General features: G+C 56.1%; 2 protein-coding genes across 10 annotated transcripts in view; both read left to right on the top strand.

The window, feature by feature from the left end:
• KIF6 (kinesin family member 6) overlaps nucleotides 1–3,631 on the top strand; it is a 406,499-nt gene extending 402,868 nt beyond the window's left edge. For 4 of the 7 annotated variants that reach the window (XM_081523236.1, XM_081523234.1, XM_081523232.1 and 1 more), the window contains 2 exons: nucleotides 2,053–2,108; nucleotides 3,357–3,631. In XM_081523236.1, the coding sequence (XP_081379362.1) occupies nucleotides 2,053–2,063 (11 nt within the window). In that variant the 3' untranslated portion in view covers nucleotides 2,064–2,108; nucleotides 3,357–3,631. Of the gene's footprint in view, nucleotides 1–2,052; nucleotides 3,120–3,356 lie in introns of those variants that run through there. The other 3 variants (XR_014062975.1, XM_081523233.1, XM_081523229.1) reach the window with 1 other exon arrangement.
• Nucleotides 3,632–11,044: 7,413 nt separating this feature from the next.
• On the top strand, nucleotides 11,045–17,737 carry KCNK16 (potassium two pore domain channel subfamily K member 16). Of its 3 annotated transcripts, XM_081517706.1 has the most exons (6): nucleotides 12,105–12,778; nucleotides 12,952–13,107; nucleotides 14,418–14,532; nucleotides 15,653–15,819; nucleotides 16,625–16,790; nucleotides 17,114–17,737. In XM_081517706.1, the coding sequence occupies exons 2-6, from the start codon at nucleotides 12,964–12,966 to the stop codon at nucleotides 17,335–17,337; spliced, it is 816 nt and encodes a 271-aa protein (XP_081373832.1). In that variant the 5' UTR covers nucleotides 12,105–12,778; nucleotides 12,952–12,963; the 3' UTR covers nucleotides 17,338–17,737. The 3 variants fall into 3 exon arrangements, with proteins under 3 accessions (XP_081373830.1, XP_081373831.1, XP_081373832.1); XM_081517704.1 differs by lacking the exons at nucleotides 12,105–12,778; nucleotides 12,952–13,107 and adding an exon at nucleotides 11,045–11,257; XM_081517705.1 differs by having other exon boundaries at nucleotides 12,055–13,107.
• The last annotated feature ends 1,454 nt before the right edge of the window (nucleotides 17,738–19,191 follow it).

Below are 19,191 nucleotides of genomic sequence, written 5' to 3'. Positions count from 1 at the left end.
GGGGAGCAGTGACAGCCCTAGGGGGCAGCTGGCTTGGACTCTGTGCTTCTTACCAGGAATCCTGGCCCGGGATGCTTGTCAGTAGTGCAGAAGAAGCCTCAGACCTGTGACTTGGTCCGCAGCCACATGCCTCACGGTCCCCAGTACCTGCCCTCGCCAACCCTTGGAACAAGAGAGATGAAAGCAGCGGGTTTGGGCCTGGCTGTTCTTCAGAACAGCCGGGGCCCAGAGATTCTGATTTAATCTGTCCCGAGAGTGGCCTGGGTATGAGGATTCCTAAGGGGGCCCTAGACGTTTCCAACCTGCACCAGAGCTGGGGGAACCTTGGGTCCAGAGTGACTAGAACACATCACCTTCCCGCGCTCTGGTGCATCTGACCTTCTCCCTTCCTGCTCTAGGAGTCAATTAGGACAGCCAGGAATGTCTTCAAGATAAGGACTGGACTTCCCTGGTGGCTCGGTGGTGAAGAATCTGCCTGCCAATGCAGGAGACATGGGTTCAATCCCTGATCCAGAATTATCCCACATTCCACAGAGCAGCTAAGCCCATGCACCACAACTACGGAGCCTGTGCTCTAGAGCCCGGGAGCAGCAACTACTGAGCCCACGCGCCCTAGAGCCCGCGCTCTGCAATGAGAGGAGCCCCGACAGAAAAGTCCGAGAAGCAATGAGGACCCAGTGCAGCCAAAAAATAAATGAATTTTTTTAAAATAAATAAGGACATCTCAGGACTTCCCTGGTGGTCCAGTGGCTAAGAATCCACCTGCCAGTGCAGGGGACACAGGTTCTATCCCTGGTCTGGGAAGATCCCACATGCTGTGGAGCAACTAAGCCCACGGGGCCACCACTACTTAAGCCCACGCTTCAGAGCCCGTGCTCCGCAACAAGAGAAGCCACCGTAATGGGAAACCCACACACCACAAATACAGAGTAGCCCCCGCTCAGCACAACTAGAGAAAGCCCGCACAGAGCACTGAAGACCCAGTGCAGCCAAAAATAAAATAAAGTTTTTAAATTACAAAAAAAATAAGGACCCATTGAATTAGACAGTGAAGTCCACGGAACTAGATCTTGCACACAGAACTAAATCTGGGGATCAAGGGTTCATAGCCTTGAATTGTTTTCAACCTCTTCCTCCCCGTTACTTCCCACATTCTCTGCGTCGCAGAGAATCACCGATTCCCCCTCCAGAAGAGCAAGCAAGCCACACCCACACCCCCCACTGCCAGGTCCCCAGGTCCACACCTGGATGCTGCAGCTGCCTCATCCCTCCGTCTCTCTATTCACTGCAGTTTTTTTTTTTAAATGCCATGTCTTTACCGGAGAATCTTCAGAAATTCTTATTATGGTAGCCAAACTTTAAGCAAATTAACTGCACGTCCCCCGTATTAGTTCTCATACTTTTCTGGGTCCAGTGAGTCTGAGTGGGGCCCAAGAGTCTACATCTCTTAACAAGCTCCTCAAGATGCCCGTGCTACTGGTTGGTGGATCCCACTTTGCACAGCAAGGAACCACACTAGTTACTTGGCTTTTTCCAGGTACCTGGTCTACTCCAGCAATTTGGAAGTAAGAAAAGTGAGGCCCAGAGAACAAGCATGTTTTACCCAAAGTCACACAATGGGTTGGGGGCCATCCTGGCTAGAAAGAACCCAGGGGTCTTGCTTCTTAGGCCAGAGAACCCTCTCTCCATGCCCCGCCATGGGAAGCTACAGGAGGGGGCCACGTGGTCACGAGAAAACATCATGGAATATAATGAATACATAGGGCAAAAAGCAAGGAGTGAATCTGCAAGAGTGAAACAGGTGTGTCAGCAAAAACCATGGAGTTGGAAAATGAGTGTGGGTCCCGGCTCGGGGTGATGAAAGTTTTGCAAAGAGCAAAGCAAGCAGGCATTTCCTACAGTGTTTGGGAAGTAGTCACTGCCCCCTGGGAGTAAGGCCCTGAGCAGTGCGCCACCTGACACCCAAGGCAGGTGACCTGCTCCCCTTGCCCTTCCATCCGAGAAGTCCGTGACCCGAGCAGAGCCTAACTGAGAACACCCGTCTCCTTTCAGGTTTCCAGTAAGCACCCGCTGTGCATTGTAGCAGCAAGAATGGACTCCAGACGAAGGTCTCGGCTCCAGCAGCGATCCGTGGGCTGCTGGGAGCAGTTGGTGACCTGGATCCTAGCCAGGGGTGGGGTGGGGGGAGGCTGTGTTTCTTTAAGGATGGAGCCCTGGATGCTGCCAGTGAGGCTGGGGCCAGGCTTACGGTGCTGTCCGCGCTGTGGGTGCTGGAGCCGTGGGCAGCCAGGCAGTGCCGGGTTCTAGGGGTGGAATGAGGGCTTTAGCTCACCCTTGCTGTGGTCTTACACATAGATGACTACAGGACTTTGAGATCCTGAAACAGTACCATCCTAGCGCAGTGGCAGGGAAGCTCACACTGGTAGAAGGAAGCGGAAATGATAATGAGTTATCTTTAGCTATGGGGTTGGCCAAAAAGTTCCTATGGGTTTTTCTGTAACATCTTACAGGAAAATTCCGAATGAACTTCTCGGCCAACCCAATATTTTCCCGCCACTCCCCTGCCCCAGCCCCTGGTTGAGACGCCCAGGAATGGCTGGGGCAGCCACACAGCAGGTCAGACCAAAGACAAGGCAGCAGAGAGCAGCAGGGCATCTGGATGGCCAGCCCTGCCCTCCCAGGCCAGACCCCGCACCATCACTCTGATGGTCCGGATGACCCATGGGCGACACCCGAATCAGCTACGTCTCCAGGGAGCCACCCCTACGGCTGCACCCAGAGGGCAGTGGATGGCCCTCGGGAGCTCTGCTGAGAACCGAGAGGAGCGGTGTGGGCGCCCTGGGCCTTCCCTTCACCCCGTGCCTCGGGGCTCAGCAGGGTTTGGGTCAATTCTCCGCGCTCCCATGGGGGAACGTATCTCAGGGAGCCCTCTCAGCACTGCAGACCCAGGGCCGGCGAAGGGTGGGCCGCCCCCTAGAGGCCCTTTGGGGGACTGCAACCCGTCTCAGGACGCTGGCAGGTCCAAGCAGCAGCTGTAGCCGGGTGGAGTGGACGGGGGAAGGGGAGGGACCCTTGAAATGCAGCTCACCGAATAAAAGCGCTTGTCCACTGCCCTGTCACCTCTGGCCTATGAGTCGCCCTGGGGAGGGAGCAGAGAGAGAGGACGCATAGTCAGTTTCCCTACCCGCCCTCCCAACCCTTTCAGGTCTGGGTAACGGGATCCTGCAGGAGAAGCTAGGTCATTACATTTCAAAGCCTCTGACCCACACCCTCCTTTATAACATTAGAAAACTGAAGCGGGGGTGGGGGTGGCTTCCCTGGCGGCTCAGTGGTAAAGAATCCACCTGCCAATGCAGGAGACGCAGGTTCCATCCCTGGTCCAGGAAGATCCCACATGCTGGGGAGCCACAGCTATTGAGCCTGTGCTCTAGAGCCCGGAGCCGCAACCACTGAAGCCCCTGTGCCCCGCAACAAGAGGAGCCACTGCAGTGAGGAGCCCCAGCACCGCAACTAGAGAGTAGCCCCAGCTCCCTGCAACTAGAGAAAGTCCGCGTGGCAACAAAGACCCAGCACAGCCAAAAATAAATGAATAAAATTATTTTTTAAAAAAAGAAAGAAAAATGAAGTGAAAGGGAGGTCCTGGTTGTTAATTATAGAGCCAGTTAGCGGCAGAGGTCCCCTCCTCGGGCGGCTTCCCCTGATCGCCCCAACTAGAGGGACACCCCCCCCGCCCCCGGTCACCCTCTATCCCGTCACTCTGTTATCTTTCCATCACTACCTGACACATCTCAGATCTTTATTTGCTTTTCTGTTGTTTTTTCCCCCCTTTATTGGCCACGGTGCACGTCTTGTGGGATCTTAGTTCCCCAACCAGGGTTTGAACCCAGGTCCTCGGCATTGAGAGCAAGCTGTCCTAACCACTGGCCTGCCAGAGAATCCCCTATTTGCTTCTTCTCTAATGGTCTTCAGAGCCCACCACCACCACCAAGACTAAAAGCTCCACGACAACAAGGGATTGTTTGTCCTGCGCGTCCCTGTGTCCCCAGCACTGTGTCCTCATCCTCCGTTCACGAGTGGCAGAGTCAGAGCCACTCTCCTGCTTCTTGGGCCCCCATGACCTCCCCCGGGCCCACTGGGCATCCTGGCCCCCACGGGGCATGTGGTAAATCCTTGGGAAAGTCCATGGAACCAGTGAGAGGGGCGCAAATGGCCCTCACAGCCTGACTCTAGAAGCCTCCCCAGGAGTCTGCAGGGCACAGACACGCTCTTTCTCCCTCTTGCTCTCTCTCTCAAGAGCCCTGAGGATGGCAGGGAGTGGGCCAGGCTCCCTCAGAAACAGACTCAGAGTACCTGGCACACCTGGGAACCAGCCCTCTGGAGCTGGTTGTCTGCGGACCTTAGCGCTCCTGCCCAGAAGTTACCTCCCAGACCCAAAGGCCTCGTTGACAGGGATGTGTGACATGGCACCAGCCCGCCTCCTAGAACAGTCACTGAGGCCGGAGAGGAAAAGACAGAGGAACACAGACAGCCCCCGAAGTCGTGCCCTCCCCACAGAGGCTGGCCTCTGACAAGGACGGCCGCTTCCCAACCGTGCAACTTCCCCTCAGCCCTGTGGGGCCTGCAAGTGGGAGGAGCGGAGGAAACCTCCAGCAGTTCCCCCTCCCCGCCCCCGCACCGGGTTCTGGAGAGCCGTGAGGAGGTCCAGGGTGTCTGAGTTCACTCCAGGTCGAAATGTGGAGTTTTTCTAAAATGTCTTCCGGAGAGCGGCCTGGCCAGTGACTTCCCACCTGGGTCCTACTAGGACCGAACTGGCTCTGCCAGTCCCGTGGCAGGAAGTGTTAGGAGGAGGGAGGCTTAGAATGTGGCTCTCTCAGATCTTGGAAAGGGCGGTGGCTTTTAGAAAGCAGATAGAGAAGCTGTGGTAGGCTGAATAACCTGCCTGAATTCTTCGCCCCTATGTAACAGAGACAGGCATCCAAAGCTTTGGCCATGGCCTCATCAGGGCAGAGTATGCCTCCCACCCTCTTCAATTTGGGCTCAGCCCTGCGTCTTGCTTTGGTTGGTGGGGATGTTGGCAGTTACGATACAAGCAGAGGTGTGAAATGTGCCGGCCTGGCTGGGCCCGCCTCTTGCCAGGCTGGTGATCTTTGCTTGGCAAGGACATGCCCCGGGCAGGCACTGGCCCCTCGAGCCCACACCCCAGAACATGTAGCGAGCAGACCCGAGCCCAGGCCGCAGCCTGGAGTCGAGCCCTGCAGCACTGGAGCCTGGATTCCCTGTCAGGCGGCCCAGGTCTGCTGGGCCGTGGCTGAGCCGAAGACCCATACACCTGAGAATAAATGCTGGCTGTCATTAGCCACTGAGACTTGGAGGGCAGGGGAGGGTTGGGGTGTGTGTGACTTGCTATGAAGCATTAACTCTAGCAAGAGCCACTGAAATTGAAACCCAGAGATCGTATGTGAACAGACCCAGAGTTTCTCAGAGTTCATTTCCTTCCTTCTATGCCGCCTATCGAAAGGCACTCGAGGGTTTCCATGCTGGTCCGGTGGTTAAGATAACGCCTGCCAACACAGGGGCCATGGGTTCGCTCCCTGCTCCGGGAAGATTCTACATGCCACAGAGCAACTAAGTCCACGCCCCGCAACTACCGACACCCATGCCTAGAGCCTGTGCTCTGCCACAAGAGTAGCCACCTCAACGAGAAGCTTGGGCACCACAAGGAAGAGTCGCCCCCACTCACTGCAGCTGGAGAAAGGCCGCACACAGCAGGGAAGGCCCAGCACAACCAAGAAATAAAAATAAAGGTAGAAAGGCTCTTGAGAGTCAGTTGTATGGAGCTGGTACTTATGGCCACGATACAGCAACAGAGACCTGATTCAGCCTCCTGCACTAAGCAACTGAAAACTAGACAAAACACATAAATCAAGGGTTCTCTGACATGCGACCAAAGGCAGTACAAGACCTGGCACCCCAAGAGAAGAGAAACAAGTGAGGTGAGCCCTCTAGTCGCCTATGTGCAGGGCAGGCTGGCAGTGCAGGAGGTAACCTCCCTGGTCAGCCCTCAACCGGTAGGGTTGGGAGTTGGGAGATAAACACCCCAGCCTCCTTCCGCCCCATGGGACAACCCTGAGTGAGCCCTACACAGGCCCCACACACGTGGACCCCTGGATGCCCACAGCGGTCACTTGCTCCATCACACGTGCGGGGCTGCCCACTTTCCTCCCCTGCCCCCCTTCCCCGCTTTCTTGGAATCCCTTCCTGGGATCACTTCCCAGATAAACCACACACACCCACATCTGGTCTCAGAGTCTGCTCCAAGGTCAATCCAACTCAGGCAAGGACATCTATTTCAGAGTCACGGGGCTGGGGGTCGGGGGTGCAGTGGTGCGCGGGGCTCTTGCATCAAGCTCTCTAGGCTAATGAGAATAGGAGTCCCCCCACTTCAACTAGAGCCCCACTCTCAACCTCACTACCCACTGGGGCTCAGGGAATAATCTCTCGCAAGAAAGGAATCCCACTGCCCCAATAAACAATGGAATCTTCTGAACAAGATCAATACAGGTGTGCTTGTCTGATTGTCTGTCTTCAGCCTCCTTCCCCTTGGCTTTCCCCACCCCACCCCACCCCACCCCCCGGGGGCCACACAGCCTGGCGGGACCCCCCTGACCCTCTGGCCAGCAGGGCACTCACACCCACAGGCCCTGCCTCCCACACGGGAGGCTCTCCCACACCCTTCACTGTGGGGACACTGCCAGGAGCCCAGACAACCACACACCAGGCTTGTGGCTCTGGCCCCATGCACCACCATGTAGGTGGGCACCGTTAGGGCGGCAGGATCTGAGACCGGAGCTCTCCACCTGCCCTTCCTCCTGCAGGGGACGCACCTGGGCCAGGTGGGCCTCAGCCCCTCCCCTGAGTTCTGGTCTGGAACGTGCCTTTCTCATTTGTGCAGATAGGCGCCTATCGAGCCCCTCCGTGAGTGAATACCGATGTTGGATGGCGGCTGGGCGAGCTAGCCTGCCCTCCCCTCCAGGCTCATTCAGATGGAAAGAGGCCCACGTCCAGCTGCTCTGCATCCTCTGACCACTGTACATGAAATTGATCGGGGGGTGGGGGAGAGGGTTGTTTTTCTTCTTTTTTCCTCCAATCTCCTTATTAGTTCAGCCTCAGAAGGTCCCTTATCACTGCCGGATGTCAGGCCACACTCTGCCAGCAGGCCTGGCCACGTTTGACTCTCTATTAATTGATTTTGCCCTCCCACCTTGGGGAAGCACAAATTGGCGCTGCCCATTAGCAGCAGTAGTTCCCCGAAAGGGATTATAAATCATGCCCTGTGTCCATCCGTCGCTCCCAGTGGAGTGGCGCCCACGTGGGGAGATGTCATGCAGGCAGGGACTATGTCTGATGGGCAGGGGAGGTCCCCGCGGGCCTGAAGTTTCCCTCCTAAACCTGCCCAGGCCAGTCCACAGCCAGGCAGGGGAGCATCCAAGGCAGGTGCCAGCACTCAGAGGGCACCCAGCTCGCATACTGAACGGGTGAAGGGGGCGGCGGGTGGGCAGTCACTTGCCCTGGAGTGCGGAGTGCTTTGGGGACCAATCGAGCTGAGCCCCTAGCAAGTCCACCATGAAGGCTCCATCCTTTAGCTCTGTGGTCCCGTTAAGCCAGAAGAGCTCCTGGGAAAGACTGTCTTAAACTCCAGTCAGGTTATGCCCTGTGAAGGATTCCCTGGTGGCTCAGACAGTAAAGAGGCTGCCTGCAACGTAGGAGTCACAGGAGATCGGGGTTTGATCCCTGGGTTGGGAAGATCCCCTGAAGAAGGGAATGACTACCAACTCCAGTATTCTTGCCTGGAGAATTCCATGGACAGAGGAGCCTGGCGGGGTGCAGTCCAGGGGGTCTCAAAGAGTCGGACACGACTGAGCGACAAACACACAATGTCCTGTGAGAGGAAACAGCAGCTGCAGGGAGAAATGGGGCGAGGCCCTCAACAGGGGGGCGAGGCCTCCCAAGGGAGTGGGGGTCTTGGCCCACAGTGAGCCTGGCATCCTTCCTGTCCAGGCCCTGAGGGAGCCCTGCCCTCTGGCAACAGACGGCCCTCCCCCTGTGCTCGCCCGTCTCCCCCTTCCTTTCCTTCCACCACCAGCACCTGTAGACCGCGCAGACTCAGCAAGGATATTCGCACTGAAAAGGTTGCGAAGACCCGCCCGAGTCCCCAGACAGCAGCTGGTGAGCTTTCCAAATGGTAAAGGAGAACTCTTCACATACTGAGCTTCTCCCGGGCAATAAACTGGGATTTGATTATCACACGCCTGGCAGGTGTGTAAGCATAGCCCTAGCTTAGAGCCAGGACCGAGGGCAAGATGTGTGACCCACATGCTTGCTTCTGCCCCAAGACCAGCCGGCCTCCCAGCATGGTGCTGTCCGGGAAAGCTCTGGATGTGAGCAGGGCCTTACAGGAGACAGCCGTGGACCCCCAGGTGGCCTCAGGGACCCAGAGCCAGCAGGACTGCAATGAAGGCACCTGCCACCCCCAGACAGGGCCCCGACTAAACCTTGAACTTATCTAACCATCGAGAAGTAACAATCCCTAACTGTGGCTTAAACAAATCGGGCTTAGGTTTCAAACCTGTTTAAATCTAGAGGTAGGCGTTTGCAAGAATCAGCTGAGCGTCTTTGCGATGCTCTTGACCTTTCCCACAAGGACACGGGGTGGCTGAGCAGGGGCCAGCATCCGTGCATTCAGGGCAGACAACCTCAGCCCGCTCCTCCGCGGCGGTCTCTGTCCACATCTAATTGGGCAGAACCAGGTCTCGAGGGGGCGGCCCTGCTGCAAGGGGGCTCTGAAAGTGGGTGCTAGGGGCAGGTGATCCCCTGATCCCCGTCCCCTTTCTGGGCCCCTCTCCTCCGCTTTCATGTGTGTTTGCTTCCAATGGCCTGGCCACACCTGGGGCTCCTTGGTGGAGTGTCCACAGGCTCCTGGAGCCATTTTGCCTGCAGATGCAGAGCTAGAAACGCCAGAATGACCGCCTGGGCTGGGAAGGTGATAGCCTGGCCTCCTTGCCTCCAGGGTGCACTTCACCCATCAGGGCTCCCTGGAAACCAGGAGAGGACAGGGCTACGGTGCTTTGTTTAACCCCCTATGAGTCTTCACTTACTTCACTGCCCATACACAAAGCCCCCTCACAGGGCTGTTCCTGAGACAGTGAGGAGTGGGATTATCCTGATGGGTGAGATGAGCCAGGCTCCACTGCCTGGGGCTGACATGTACAAATGTGGGGTTCTGTTTGCCGAGAAGGAGGGAAAATCTATCAGCGTGGCAACTTGTGGTGTCTGCGGGCGCCGCTCGTTACAGGAAACGCCAGAGAACACAAGCAGATTATACTGACAGCCCTCACACACTGCTGGTAGGGATGCAAAATGGCACAGCTACTTTGGAAAACAGTCTGGTGGTTCCTCGAATAATTAAACATAGAGTGATCATGTGACCCAGCAATTCCACGCCTAAGTACAGTACAGGGGAGAAATGAAAAGTTACAATCCCACTAAAAGAGACTCGTACATGAACAGTCACAGCAGCATTATTCATAACAGCCAAATATCTATCAACTGATAAATGAGTACATAAATACACATAAAATGTTGGTACATATCCATGGAATGAAATATTATTCAGCCATAGAGAATGGAGTACTGACACTTGCTACATTTTGGATAAACCTTAAAAACATTATGCTCATTGAAGAAGCCAGACACAAAAGTCCACATATTATAAGACTGCATTTATATGAAATGCTGTCTAACAAGGTCCTATTGTATAGCAAAGTGAACTATTGATATATTTGACATCCTGTGATTAAACTATAAAGGAAAAGAATTTTTAAAAAAATGTATATATGTGTATAACTGAGTCACTTTGCTGTACAGCAGACATTGGTACAATGGTGTTAATCAACTATACCTCACTTTTTAAAAATTTTTAAACATGTCCAGATTAGGGAAATCCTGAGACAGCAAGTTAAAGGTTGCCAGAGGCCAAGGGGGCAAGCTGGACGGATACGGGTGACAGCTAAAAGGTACAAGGTTCCGCTCTGAGGTTTTAAAAATATTCTAAAATTGATCTTGGGATAGTTGCAGGCCTCTGAATATACTTGAACAGAGAAACCATTCAATTATATATTTTAAGTGTGTGAATGGTAGAATGTGAGTTATAAATTAAAAAAAAAAAAAAGGCTGCTGCAAATACACACACACACACACACAGAGGAAAACACCCTCGAATTCACCCACCCAGAGTGAACCACTGCTAACACCTCCAAACCGGGAGGTACTTTTTTTAGTTTCTTTACTCACACACACGTCTCACCGACGTAGCCTCCCAAGGGAACCTGCTAAGGATTTCAAGTGAGGAGAATTTTCAGCAAAAACTCTAAAGCAAACGCATCCAGTTTATTGGGAACATCAACCCTCACACTTTTCCTGTTTGCTTTCTCCTGATTTGTCACCCAGGTCCCTCATCCTCGGGTTACCCCAAGAGGCGGGCCCATCCTTCCAGCCCCGTTTCGTAGCCAAGGCAACTGAGTGCAACTTTTATTCACACCCGTTCTGATTTCTTCCCGGCTCCTAAGCCTGGGGCTCAGAAGACGTCATGGGTGAGAAGCTGGCAGCTGCCAAGGGGGCCGGGGCAGAGTGAAGGGCAGCATCCTATTTGGTCCCCAAACACCCATCCAGCTTGGAGGCAGAAAGTGAGACATGATGGCCTCAGGAGGACCGTTAGGTCTCTTTGAGGGGTCCCTGCCGCTGACCTGCTGTTCTCCATGGGAAAAAAAAAAAAAAAGCCTGGGCGGGGGGTGGCAGGCCTGTTTGCACTCAGGGCACTTAGCGCAGCCAAGCTGAGCTGCACTGTTCAAACAGACTCCCCAGCGTCCGGACACCTGTGCCGCCAGGGAGGGTGAGGCAGGCAGGAGGCTGGATGCAGGTCCCCGGGCGCTTCCCGCCTCTGTTTCCACAGCCACCACCACGGCCCTGGCACAGTCCTGGGCCCGCCATGCCCTGCGCCGGGCTCTGCAGCCGCTGGGGCGGCCGGGTGCTGCCCCTGCTCCTGGCCTACATCTGCTACCTGCTGCTCGGCGCCACCATCTTCCAGCTGCTGGAGAAGCAGGCAGAGTCTCAGTCCAGGGACCGGTTTCAATTTGAGAAGCTGCGCTTCCTGGAGAACTACACCTGCCTGGACCAGCAGGCCGTGGAGCAGTTTGTGCAGGTGAAGGGGAGAGGCTGATGTGGGATGGGCGCGTTGGGGGCGTGTGTGTGTGCAGAATTCGGGTCTTACTGCAGGTCCAGAGCCATGAGGCTCCATTTGGAAGCCGAGCGTGATGGGAACAGAGAGCCAGGGGAGACCTAGGCTTGGATTCTGGCCCCTGGGGTCTATAACTGGATTGCTGTGTGACATTGGGAAAGTCACTTAACTGCTCTGGTCCCATTCTAGGTGAGGAGAATAGTCTTATATGTGCTGCAGACGTTTGAGAGTTGATTAAAAATTCTTTCTAGGCTGCCACTTGCTGCATGAACGTGAACCATGTGTCAGGGCTATCTGCACTGTGCACACTTCCGCCCCCACACTACAGAGCTTCCCCTTCCCTGGCTCCAAGCAGCTTCTTCCTCTGCCCTCCCACTAGCTCACCTCCCCTCTCCCCCGGGTGCTGACCACACTGTGGGTGCGAGACACAGATAAAGGTCAGGAGCAGCCACCACGCCGGCCGCCGTGGACCTGCTTGATGAGCAACAGCCAGGGTGACTGAGCCCCACCCCTCTGGTGCCCACAGGGCATCTCTGGTGACAGAGTGGGTCACACCTGCTTGGGTCCCTTCTGTAGAAACTCTGGGGCCCCAGGCTCTTCTCTCCCAGAAACCAGCCAAAACCAGGGTGTTGTGGGGGAGGGTGAGACCAGGGGGTCCAGTGGGGGACAACACCCGCTGCAAAGGAGTAAGCCAGGTGCAGATTCATCACAATGACTGGTGTTTATTGAGTGTTTATTATGTGCCCCAAACAGCAGGGAGCAGGGCCATCACGATGGGGTCAGACCAGTCCTGATCCATCCCCCAGGGCCTAGTGTTTTCAATGTGTTTCCCCATAATTACCTATTGCCACCACTCTCTCAGATTTGCAGGTGGGGACTGGGCAACAGAGAGGTGGAATACGTTGCCCAGAGTTGTGTAGTTAATGGCAGAGGCAGAACTCGAACCCAAGCCAGCTGCTCCTCGCCACATAGGTTAACATACGTGCAGGGGGCAGTTCTGAAAGTCTGGGTCCTGGCCTAGCAGCATCAGCCCCACATGGGTGCTCATTACAAAGGCCACCCCTCAGGTCCCACCCCAGACCTGCTGAGTCAGGAACTCCAGGGGGCAGCCAGGGCAACAGGCTGTGTGTTAACAAGTCCTCAGGCCACACTGATGCCCCCTGACACAAGACTGAAGAACAGCAGGCCTAGAAGATGAGAGGTGGGCTGGCTGGTCAGAGAACTTTCCAGAGCCATGAGAGGCCCTTTCTCCCAGGAAAAGGGGCTTCCGGCCTCAGGTTTCACTTCCTCGCTCCCTGGCAGCACAGGGCTGGGACCATAGCACCTCAGTCGGGGCTGAGAAGGGCTCAGGATGGGGAGTAAGGCAGAGCCCCTGGAACCCCTCCACCCTCAGCTCCTGGTTGGAAGCAGTTCCGGGAGCTGCAGAGGGAGGCGGGCTGGTAGCTGATATGTAATTAAAGGCACAGGCTTGACTGCAATCCTGAGGTAGGTGCCACTGATGAAAGGCCCCCAGACCTCCCCGGGGGTCCTCACATCCTTGGGAGGGACCCTCACTTGCCAGGGGATGTCCAACTGAGAGGCAGAAGAATGCCAGGATAAGATTCCCAAAGAACACACAGGACAGCCATTGCTCGGTGTCCGCGCGGGATTGCTTCCAGGAACCCCAGCGGATGCTCTCCGTATCTGTGAATGTGAACCGCACTGGTGTGAATCATCTGGATACTGAGGGCCTGCTCTACTGTTCAGATGACAATGGGGGGAGCGGAGCTCTAACAGTAATAAGAACGGTATTGGAGACCGACACCATCAGGAAAGTTGCCCAGGTTGCAAGTCTGCCTTTCTCACCTGGTCACGGGGATTCTTAGAGAAGAATGGACAGTCCGCACTGGGAGCCCCACCCCCAGCTCCCTCGGCATGGCGGCCCCTCCTCCGCAGAATGGAGACCCCCAGGCTGGCGGAGAGGACAGCTGAGGCTTAGGGCCAGTGCTTCTCCCACAGGCGAGGGTCTCTGGGGAGCGGGTGTGTTCTGAAATGTTCAGTTCTGGCCTCTCTGGGTGTGTGGGAAAGAGAAAGAGGCCAAGGTTCACATGAGAAGAGGCCAATTCTGCCAAAGTGAGGAGAAGCAGACAGCCCCGGTCTCGACACCCAGACTGGCCTGGCCCTCAGAGGGGTCACCTCCAGCCCCGGCAGAGCTTGCTCACCCAGCCAGCGGGGAAGTGGTTCCCACAGGCCGTGGAGGCCAGAGCTTTCCCCTCCCCCGCTGCCTCTCTCCAGCCTTTGGGGCTCTACCAGGTGGCCGGGCTGCACAGCTGTCCTGGGACAATTCACAGCTACAGGGGAGGGGTCTGGGAGCAGATGGGGGCGGGTGTCCTGCCCACCTCCAAGAGGGCTTGGCTGGGGACAGAGGGGCTTAGGCTTGAGTCTGCAGGGTTCAGGTTCTATAAACAACAGCATGCACACACGCGCAACATACGGCACCCATGCACACACCACACGTATACAACACACCATGCATATACACCACCAACACACACACACAGGAGACCTTTGCCCTGGCCTCTGATGGAATTTCTCCTATAGATCTGGGACTCACCAGGGGGCAGCAGAGAGCAAGCCTGCCAGCTCACCTGGAAGCTCAGAGAACTCAAGGTCCCCTGTCCACCATCAGCCCCAAGAGAGGGCAGCCCCATGGGTTTCCTGTGATTCCAAACCTCATGTTCGCAAGTACACCCTTCCAGGAACATCCAACCTGAAGTCTTCTCATTGTCCTGACAACCCCTGGGGTCTCACCCTCTTGGCTATAGGCAACATCTCCCACCTGGACCGCTCCATGAGCACCTTCTGCCCTCTTAGCGCCATCTCCCCTCCACTAGCCACACTTAAAGCCCACATCACACTCAGCCCTTGGCCAGCGAAGCAGGAAGTGAGCTTGGAATTCAGCAACCTTGGACAAGTCAGCCACTTTGAGCCTTAGTTTCCTCTGCCATGAAATGGGAATGTAACTAAAACTTCACTAGGTGAGACAGCAGGGGAGCAGTCAGTGGGGAGGCTGGCCACTGGCCACTCAGCCAGTGCTGTCAGCAACCTCTTCCTCCCACTCCATGCTGCTCCCTCTCCCCAACAGGTCATCATGGAAGCCTGGGTGAAGGGCGTGAACCCCAAAGGCAACTCCACCAACCCCAGCAACTGGGACTTCAGCAGCAGTTTCTTCTTTGCAGGCACAGTCGTCACCACCATAGGTAAAGTGGCGAGGTGGAGAAGGCCACCCCCAGTACCCCCGCTGAAGTTTGAGCTCCCCCAAAAGCAGAGGCCGAGACAAGGATGTGGTTTGTCTCAGAGATGATTCTGAGAAGCAGGAGAAGTGGGAGAGTGAAACAGGAAGAGGAACAAGGGCAACGAGTCTGCAGCGATGAGCAGGGGACTGGTTAGGGCCACTGGGTTCACCAGTGCTGGGGACCCTCTGAGAAGCCAAGGAGAGCCCAGCCAAGTGGGGAGGAAGCAAGCGTATTTATCTACCGACTCCTGCCCTGGCTGGTTGAGGACTGAGTCTGGATGTATGAGTCCTCCAGCATTTCGGACCTGCCGACAGACCAAACACGCTCCTGTGGCCCGAAGAGCCCCTCGGGTGGACAGAGAGGCAGGGACTTGGGGCGGGGAGTCCCCTGTGTATCCAAGAGCTGTCCACTCTGCTGCAGCTGCCATCCCAGTGTTCCCAGGGGACAGAGCACCAACAGCATCCGCTCTACTCCCTCGGCCAGAAAACCCACTCCCCCTCCCACAAGGAACCCCTCGAGCCCGCGAAGCCCTGTCTCCCTGTTCATTCAATTAAGTTCAGTTCCACACACTGTCCTGGAATTCAGGTGACATTAAAGCAGATAGAATGGAGGTAGCAGAGTATGAACTTGGATCACACCCAAGGATAGAGTGGAGATAGCAGCGTATGACCTTGGATCAGACCCAAGCTTGGTTCTCAAGGAGCTTCTGATGCAATAACGAAGGATAAGATAAGCACGCTAAAAATAGGAGCCCAGGGCAAATTAGATAGCTAGATAGGAATGACACAAAGCACTATGGGGAATCACACCTGGTAAAGAGGAAGAGGCTGGCAGTCAGGAGGGCTTCCTAGAGGTGGTGTTTTTGGAGATGAGCCTTCAAAGGATATTTACCAATCGAAATCTTTCTAGAAGAGGTTGAGTAGAGTGTTCATGGGAACAGAGGAGCTTTCTTTCCACCCCACCCCACCCCCCTTTGCACCTCTCCTCCCTGTGGTGGTGGAAAACCAGCCTCCGCTAGAGTCTGTCAGGGAGGCCATTCCGAACTCTCCCTTCCTCATATTTGCACCCTCTCCCCCGCCTGCAGGATATGGGAACCTGGCGCCCAGCACAGAGGCAGGCCAGGTCTTCTGTGTCTTCTACGCCCTGGTGGGCATCCCACTCAATGTGGTCTTCCTCAACCACCTGGGCACAGGGCTGCGTGCCCACCTGACCATGCTGGAGAGGTGGGAGAACCAGCCCAGACGCTCCCAGGTAAGGTCCTCCCTCCGCACAGGCCCACCGGGATAGAGTCTGTTGCAGGTCAAGTCCCCCAGAAGCTGACATGGAGACAGAGTTTGGCTAGCAGGGTGTTAGGGGTCAACGCCCATGGAAGAAAAGGACCAGGTAGAGGGAGAAGCAAAATTGTGATGCAGGCCGGACAAAGCCTCGGCCCACCCCTCAAGGAGCTGGGCAGGTGCCGGTGGCACAAGCTGTCTGTCCCACAGTGGGCGCTGACGTGGCCAGGACTCTGCCCCAGCCTCAATCAGCCATGGCAAGGTGTGCCCTTGGGCCAGGCTGAAATACACCCTGAGCAAGAGAGATGGCTGGAGGCTACCTGCTGGCGGCTCGGCTAGGCCTTCTTCGAAGGGGGATCTATCTGGGCACACACCTCCATGGTCATCACAGAACTCCAATAGCCATCTCCACGCCACCCTGAACACCCCAGTGCCCACCCTGTCATCTGGTCCCTTGCAAAGCTATGCAAAGAGGCAGAGGTGTAGAAGGATTGGGGACAGCTCAGTGACCGTCTTCCATTCCAGATCTGAGTCCTCAGTGTCCTGCACACATGGACACCAAGCCTAAGGGCATCTCCAACTTGATCCACAGACACAATCCTGCTGACCAGCTCTTTCCCTGGCCTGGACAAGATCACACACAGAGAGATACAACCCCCACCCCAAAGGGGTGCAGGCTAAGGATCTGACTATAGCACAGCCCACTTCCTAGCTCGCCCCAGAGCCCCTCCCCTACTAACCATGGGCCTTCCGAGCGAACTCAGAGACTCCTCTGCTTCCAGCTGCTGCAGACCCTGGGCCTGGCCCTCTTCTTGGCACTGGGGACGCTGCTCATTCTCATCTTGCCACCCATGATCTTCAGCCACGTGGAGGGCTGGAGCTTCAGCGAGGGCTTCTACTTCGCCTTCATCACCCTCAGCACCATCGGCTTCGGGGACTATGTCGTCGGTGAGAAAGAGGCAGTCACAGATCACAGGGTGGGGGCCACCAGGATTCGGGGGAAGGGAAGATGTCAGCGGGGAGGGGGTGGTAATTATTGAGGACCAGTGAGCCCCTGGTTATTCAAGAGAGACAAACCCTTCGTGAGGCTGCTGTAAATTCTCACAGCATCCTCCGAAGTCACTGGTCCAGGAACCCATCACCCTTCCCCCTCCCCAGGGGCCTCGCCTGCTGATCCTTATTAGGGGGAGGCTGGTGGGAACCCTTTTGGAACCTGGAGGGTGACTGTCCCTCAGACCCCTGGCACTGATCGTGTCTCCCTTCCCTGCCAGGCACGGACCCCAGCAAGCATTACCTCTCAGTGTACCGGAGTCTGGCGGCCATCTGGATCCTCCTGGGACTGGCGTGGCTGGCGCTGGTCCTCCCACTGGGCCCCCTGCTTCTGCACCGGTGCTCCCAGCTCTGGCTGCTCGGCAGAGGCCTCGGTCTCAAGGAAGGGGGAGCCCCCGAGGCCAATGGGCTCCCTAGACCTCAGAAGATTCCCATCTCTGCATGAGCACCCTCTCCCCGCAACATGGCCACAGAAGCCCCTCACAGCATCCTTTGTCCACCCCATAGACCCCCTGGATTTCCTGCCACACCTCCTCCTCGGCCAACCCACTCACTTCCCAGCCAGAGCTGGTCTCAGGAGCTCTCCAGAGAAAGAAAGGAGACAGGAGGGCCTAAGAAAGTGACAGAAAGGAGACAGAACGGGAGATGGATGTGTACAGAGCAAGATGTGCACTGTGGTCCCCGAGCCCCTCCTTCAAAAGTGACCTGAGGGGACGTCCCTGGTGGTCCAGCGGTTAAGGCTCCATGCACAAGGCATGGGTTCCATCCCTGGTTGGGGAACTAAGATCCCACATGCCATGCAGCGTGGCCAAAAATTAAAAAAAAAGAAAAAATGACCCAAAAAAGTTGAATCCAGACGTGGATCATTATGGCCAAATCTCCATCACGCTCCCTGTACTACACCCCACCCCCCACCCCCAGAAGACCTCATACAGGACAGCAAACAGAGGGCCGCTGTATCTGTGCCTCATTTGATATGTGGGGGGCGTCATCAGGCCCCCAGTGCATGTCAGGTGCTGGGCCAGGCTCCAGGGCAGCAACGCTGACGCTCCTACCCACCAAGTGGAAGGACTAGATAAACAGAGAGGCAACTCCGACCCAGTGACCAAAATGCAGACCAGGGTATGATGTGCACCCTTGGGACCCGCTGGCGCAGGCAGGGACTCTGGAGTCATCATCATGCAAAGAGGACCCCTGCCCTCAGGAAGCTCCCAGGTGGAGGAGTGGGCAGGCTGCCTCTAAGTCTGCCAGTTCCCCTTGCCTAGAAGTCTAGAGCTGTCCGTGAACAAGGCTTCAGCACTCCTGGGCGTCCCACCCACTTTCCTGGGTTTGGCCTCCCTTGACTGCCTCAGGGCACCCTTTGATCTCATTACCCCTTCTGGGCTCTTCCAAGCCCTTCCAAACCCTCCCTTGGAAAACACCAGCCAGCTGATCCCAGGAGATTTCCAGGAAATGAGCTGTGAGGAGGCCCAGCCTCCACTGGGAATACCCCACGCCGCCTGGCCTCTCTCCTGCCACCTCTGGCCAGAAGGAGAAGATGGATTTATACCAGTCCATCCCAAAGTGGGGGCTTCCCAGGTGGGGGCACTAGTGATGAAGAACCCACCTGCCAGTGCAGGTAGATGTTAAGAGACATGGGTTCAGTCCCTGGGTCAGGAAGATTCCCTAGAGGAGGGCACGGCAACCCACTCCAGGATTCTTGCTTGGAGAATTCCAGGGACAGCGAAGCCTGGCGGGCTACATACAGTCCATAGGATCACAAAGAGTCATACACGACTGAAGTGACTTAGCACACACACACATATCAAAAGGCCCGAGCTCACCAAGGACTGCAAAGCTCTCTCAGCAAGACAGACCCATCAGTGGCTGGGGACCTCTGGACAGGACTGAGGTCAGACCGTGAAGCAGAGGAGGCTCTGGGTGGGACACCCAAGGAAGGATCTACAGCAGCAACATACCTGGGTTACACCCAGGACTTCCTGGCCTGGAGGAGAAGCCTGAGAAACTGGGAACCCCCAGGACTCTTTATATTGAATCCTTCCTCCATCCTGGGTGGAGGAGGGAATGGGGGGGGGCGCCTCTTCAGAAGCAGGGAATGGACAAGCCCACTGGCCAAGACTCCTCTTGCCTCCCAAGTTCACAGGCAAGTGGCTATCGATGGCTGGGGTCTCTCATCGTTGGGTATATAAAGGCAAAGATGGTGATGGGAGAGATCCAGAGAGGATTTGACAGGCAGCGAGTCCTTGGTGATAATCCCAGGGCCCCAGGAAAATAAACTTGCCTGCCACTTTCTCTCCCC

Source organism: Giraffa tippelskirchi, chromosome 8 (genome assembly GCF_054371585.1).
Source record: "Giraffa tippelskirchi isolate mGirTip1 chromosome 8, T2T-mGirTip1v1.2.pri, whole genome shotgun sequence".
Taxonomy (NCBI): Eukaryota; Metazoa; Chordata; class Mammalia; order Artiodactyla; family Giraffidae; genus Giraffa; species Giraffa tippelskirchi.
Note: the sequence above shows the minus strand (reverse complement) of the source record. Positions and strands in the feature narration are given on the sequence as shown.

Bases quoted from the DNA above. Each gene is read 5' to 3' on its own strand.
- KCNK16 (XM_081517704.1), top strand. From the start codon at position 11,045: ATGCCCTGCGCCGGGCTCTGCAGCCGCTGGGGCGGCCGGGTGCTGCCC. The intron at 11,258-14,417 runs GTGAAGGGGAGA...TCTCCCCAACAG, and splicing joins CCGTGGAGCAGTTTGTGCAG to GTCATCATGGAAGCCTGGGT. The intron at 15,820-16,624 runs GTAAGGTCCTCC...CTCTGCTTCCAG, and splicing joins ACCAGCCCAGACGCTCCCAG to CTGCTGCAGACCCTGGGCCT.